General features: G+C 39.4%; 1 protein-coding gene across 4 annotated transcripts in view; it reads left to right on the forward strand.

The window, feature by feature from the left end:
- CNKSR2 (connector enhancer of kinase suppressor of Ras 2) overlaps positions 1–5876 on the forward strand; it is a 268660-nt gene extending 262784 nt beyond the window's left edge. For 3 of the 4 annotated variants that reach the window (XM_002913935.4, XM_019809712.2, XM_019809714.2), the window contains 2 exons: positions 2025–2221; positions 4824–5039. In XM_002913935.4, coding sequence (XP_002913981.2) covers positions 2025–2221; positions 4824–5039 — 413 coding nt within the window. Of the gene's footprint in view, positions 1–2024; positions 2222–4823 lie in introns of all 4 variants that reach the window. The other variant, XM_002913934.4, reaches the window with a different exon arrangement.
- Positions 5877–5900: the final 24 nt, after the last annotated feature.

The following is a 5900-nucleotide window of genomic DNA, read 5'->3' on the forward strand; positions in this document are numbered from 1 at the left end:
CTCCCCTGCCCCCCCCCACCGCCCCAAGCTCTATGAAATTACATCTGGCTTTAGATGCAGTCTTGCCCTGAGGCACAAAGAATGATGACTACCAAATAATTCCTCGGGGTCTTTTCTTGGCCTATGATTTATGAAATGGAATTATGCTGTTCCAATATATCTTTGTTTTTACAACTCCCATTCAGTTACCCTCAATAACCTTATGATTTTGTGCCTTCCTGGCTCCAAACCCATTCTCAGTCAAAATTCCCTATCTTATTTCGATCTTGCTCTTAACCCACAAAGCAGTTACTCCTTTTCACAGTCCTCCATTCACCCGTCCCTCAAAATCCTCTAGGTGTTGCCGACATCCAAGGATGAGCCAACAGAGAATTAAAAAGCTGTTGTTTAAAAGGGATTTTGTATTTTTATAGTTCTTAGTCATATGATTAGGAAGTTAAAAATTCGTTAGAGAGGGATTAATGATAGCATGTGCTGATGATAACAAGGAACTTTCTAACGGAAGAACTCAATAACCATACCGACCATTAGTTGCTAACCTCCACGGCAGTGCCAAAAATTGAATATGAAACTGCAATGAAGCTACTTTTTACTGCTAAAGGTGATCCTTTCAAGTTAAGGTACTGTGTTTATGGGCTTTGGGGGCAGTTTTAGGTACACTCTCATTTTTTTAGAATGCTGCTCTTTAAGGAATTCTCACAAATCTGTCAGTGCCTACTGTTAAAATACACAGTTCAAATGAGCACTGCCCAAATTGGAAGTATAGGATTCTTGTTAAAATCATGGATCCTGGAGCCAGACAGCCCAACTGCAATTCTGGCTCCAGCACTTAACACTTACTAAGTATGTCCTTGAGCAAGGTGCTTCCCTGCTATAAAATGAAAATCAAATAGCTCTCTCAGTATTGTGAGAATTAAGAGAGACCATGAATGTTAATCATTTACCCTTCTGCCTGACACATAGAAATGTTAACTACTGTTATTAGCAATTAGGGAGTCTTTTTTTTTTAACTATGTCAGAAAGCCTAAAATATTCACATGGACCATGGTAGAATGAACAACATTCCATATTTACTCCCTGAGCCAATATAATTAGTATTCCTCAAATAGTACTCTTTGGCTCTCTATTAAAGGAAACATGAGATAGCCCTAATCCTATCTACCACTCAAAGCAAAATCTGAGTTTATCTTTGTTTATCATTATTGCAAAAGATATGACATCAGTATTCAGGCAATTAAAGAACAAGATGGGAGAATGATTTATTCAAATAGATCTAAGATCCTTTCCTGAACCAGTCTCTAATTTTTTTTCTCAAAAATATTTAATTAGGGTATTTCCTTCCCAGATCTTACAAATGCTAAGTAGCTTCTCCTAGTATGTGCCAGATTTTTCCTTACATTTGCATATAAACATTCTCATATTTCATTTTAATTAAACCATTATTATTAATGATAATTTATGATCATGTACTTGATTTACAATATGGCAGGCATTACTATGGCAGTCACATGAAACCTAATAATCCTCTCTGGTACATTATTGGAAGATTTTTATAATCAGATATATTCCAGTGAATGCCATTCCATCTTACGCAGTCTGGAAAAATGTAAAAATCAGTTCATTCAGTATTGCCAAACCAGGAGAGCTCTATTAATCAGCACTTCTATGCTTCTCAGTATAATGATAAGGGATATTCATTAATGTGTTAAAATATTAAATTACATGCAGGATTGTTTCTGTGTTGTGTACCTTTTGTACTCTATCTTTGAATTTAATGGACTCAAGATTATGTACGGCGATTTGCTATTCAGAGAATATTCTTTTAACCAAACATCTTATTATTTGACCATTCTAAAAAATCTGACCTAATATAACTAGCAGCTGTGGGGGGGGTGGTTCATGTAATACAGTGTTTCCCCAATCATTCATTATCCTGTTTTTCAGATGGTTGGGATTTTTTTTTAGTAGATTTTTGGAGTGTCCATTACACTGGATTCATTTCTCTCTTTTTTTGGACATTGCAGGTGAAAGTAGGGAAGAAAAGTTAGGAGATTCATTGCAAGATTTATACAGGGCATTGGAGCAAGCCAGTCTGTCACCGCTGGGAGAACATCGCATTTCAACCAAGATGGAATACAAGCTATCATTTATAAAGAGATGTAATGACCCTGTGATGAATGACAAACTACACAGGCTGAGAATTCTCAAAAGCACTTTAAAGGTAAGAATACAAAATGGAAGGAGAATTTCCTTTCAAGAGCTTCATTCTTTAGCTCTGTGGATTAGCAGATACACTAAATGAAGAAATACAAAACGGGGAGGGGGAAGGGAGGACAGATTAACAGGCAGAACCTGAGGCCGAGCTGTTCCTAAAGCGCTGGTACAGAGGAAAACACCTTACTTTTCATTATCATCTCAAAGTATTGGCTAAATGTTATGTGACTTAGTTCTAGGAGAAAACAGGATGTAATTAAAATTTTTTTCAAAAATGTGGGGCTGGTGTTATTCCTGGGTCTTTCGTTTTCCTAAGATAAATATGCCATGCCGTTATTAATATAGTTATTAAAAGAACACAGCATGCATGCAGAATGCAGTAGTGGGCACTAAAAGGCTTTGCGGTATTTCATGAATATCTCCTGCAGCACATTGGGAGTGAAGCCACAGTGATTCATGTTCCGTGTACAAATTTTATAATTGTTCTGTTTACGCTATCAGTTCCCAACTCACATGTTACTTTCTTATTCTTCATTTCCATGAGCGCTTACATTATCTCCAGTCTCCTTATTACGCCACCCCCAGATTGGGGAGGAGGTGGTGAAGAGAGGGGAGCAGAGAGGCAGGAAGTTGAGGGAGACAGAAAATAGAGCCCCCTCACTGTGTGTATATGAGGGGAGAGGGCCTGTTATACAAATTCTTCCTAAGCGGGTTTTCCACCCTTGAAAACTCAAAAAGAGAAAGGAACTACCGTACAGAGTATGTGGTGCAGTAATTTTAGGAAACAGAAGGTCAAAGGGCTCTTTTGGGAAATATTTCAGATTCATAGTGTGCTGCTGAGGTTTGGTGATTCTGAAGCTTGATGAGTACCAAAGAGAGAAACAAAATAGAAAATGCCTGATTTAAAAAAGTTTCCGGTAGCAAGCAGCCAAGTTTTCAGAGTCAATTAGCTTTCAGTTGGCATTCATGCAAGCACTATTGCAAATCCATGGGACGACTTAATGGCCTTTTGGTAACTAAGGCCAGAATTTTAAAAGAGCTATAATATTCATAAGAATAATGCTGCTGGGGCGCCTGGGTGGCTCAGTCGGTTGAGTGTCCGACTCTTGATTTCGGCTCAAGTCATGATCTCAGGGTCCTGAAATCGAGCCCCATGTCGGACTCTGCACTCAGCCTGGAGTCTGCTTATCCCTCTCCCTCTGCTCCTCCACCTCTCGTTTTCTCTTTCTCTCTCATAAATAAATAAATAAAATCTTCAAAAACAAAAAAGTGGTTCTGCTGACCAGCCGTACTCCAAAGATAACCTCACCTTCCCACCTTACAGAGCACCCCACACCATTCAGATCCAAACTGTCTGGTTGTGAAAACACAGGCATTTTGAAGCTGGTCAGGTTCACATATTTTTAAAGTCCCGCTTCTGTCTTGTTCTCTCAGCCCCTCACACCTGTCTTTTATGCTCTGGATTTCCAAAAGCATTTACTTCCAGTAGCAAAGAATTTGAGCTCCTGCCAGTGTTCAGTTCATAGAGTATTGGTGAATCACTAGGGGTGTGAGGCTGTGCTCCACTCTCTGGGGCAAAGATGATGAAAAGTCACTGTGGAGAAATGTGCCTCGTTGATAAAACCAAACTCCAGAGCCCTGTGCTTTTTAGTGTGGGAAATTAGCAGGGGATGGAACTCTCCCATTAGGAAAGGATAATTGCCCAAGCAACCCTGCATGTGTACTCCCTGGAACTGTAACAGGCCCCTCCCCGAGCACAGGGCGACTCCCAACATCCTCGGCCCCAGCCCCACTGTCCCCATCTGGCCCCAGGGACCAAAACAACTGCTTAGGCACCTTGCTATCTTTCCCACCCAGCTCTCCCTTCCCACTTCCTGCAGAACATTCCCTAGACTTCCCTGCCCCTTCCTTGAGCCCTTAAAAGACAGGCCTTAGCTTCTCGGACTGTCTTACCCCCTTATCTTCCATCCCCCCTTCCACCTGGAAGACTCGCTTCTCCCACAGGAGACAGCTGCGCTGTGTTGAGTTCTCCCATAATGAAGCTCATTCTTCAGCTGAGAGCCTTTGCATTGCAGACCCCCAGTGCTACAGGAAGGGAGCCGTGACATTCCTACAGCAAGAATTATATATTTATAGTGACAAGAGGGCCGTGCTCTCTCTCATGCAAGTATGAGGAGCTAACCATCTAGCAGGAAAGATAGGACTGGGCAAAATAACTCAAGACATAGTATGTGGTAATTCCACTCAGTGGCAGGGATAAAGTGTTGGGAGGACATAAAGGAGGGAGAAAACATTTTCTTTTCGATTGTTGATGGAAAGCTTTAAGAAATGGAGGCATTTGAACTGGATCTTAAAGAATGAGGAAGGTTTCCATAGACAGAGATGGGAAATGAGACCAGCCAAGAGAAATGAACCACACGGAGTGGGCAGTACAGGCGTTCCTTGGGTGTAGAAAAAAGCACACTAGGATTTGAGTCTAAATAGCTGGATTTGAGCATACCAGAGCTGCTTGTTATGGGTTTCTTAAGATTTGCATATTAACTTTTTTATTTTAAACGTGAATAAAAGTCTGTACCCAACTTAACTGTTGAATACTTCTTGCTTTTCAGGCCAGAGAAGGGGAAGTAGCCATTATTGATAAAGTCCTAGACAATCCAGACTTGACATCTAAAGAATTCCAACAATGGAAGCAGATGTACCTCGATCTTTTCTTGGATATCTGTCAAAACACCACCTCAAATGACCCATTAAGTATTTCTTCTGAAGTAGATGCAATCACTTCCTCTCTCACACACACTCACTCGTACATTGAAACACACGTGTAAGTGTATTCTGCCCTCTGACCATCTGGTACCTTCGGGTACTTTGAACAAGTATACAAGGTAGTTTTATATCAGTGTGTGGGACACTTGACAAGCTATACTTTAATGTTACCAAACTATATGAAAAACCGTATATGGTCATGATACCACTGTCTTTAATGAGCATTTGTATATTTTATATGCAATTAGTGCTCAGCTTATGTTTACCATGTGCAAAATCAACTGTCTTCAATGACTTAAAATTAACTTTTGCAAACAACTGTGAAGACAGGTGGTCTTCAAGTAGTAAAACCACAAAAAGGCAGTTTTCTATCTAAGGTCATCTTTTCTCCCTCCAAGTTAATTTTATATAAACAAGACTTCAAAAGTAAATCACATTTTTTCAGGTGCAGACATCCTTGTGGGTGGGAAAGAATTTAAACCTTTTTTATATTTATTAAAATGTTCTAAGAATTTTCTTAAACATTGCACAAAGTCTAATGCTGTAGTTTTATTTTTGTGAAATGTAGATATGCATACAAGAGTCAAGCAAAATAGAGGAGGCATCAACATAAGAAAAGTTCAGGTATCTAATATTCGTCTTAAAAGTCTGTTAACTTGTGAAAGCTGGTTAATGGAAATACTATTCCAAATCTATGGGGACACTTAATGGTGTATCAGGGCAAAGCTTTGTAAGATGTTTTTGTAACTAAGACCAAAATTGAAGATAGAGCTGCTTTATTTTCTTGGTTTAAATCTTCCTTTATTTTTGTAGTGATGAAATGCTGATTGTGTACAGAGGAATTTTAGAGTGGATTTTGTAAAACACAGCTAATTCACCCAGAAAGGCAGCTAATAGATATATATATATATATATATATATAT

The sequence above is a fragment of the Ailuropoda melanoleuca genome, chromosome X (assembly GCF_002007445.2).
Source record: "Ailuropoda melanoleuca isolate Jingjing chromosome X, ASM200744v2, whole genome shotgun sequence".
NCBI lineage: Eukaryota > Metazoa > Chordata > Mammalia > Carnivora > Ursidae > Ailuropoda > Ailuropoda melanoleuca.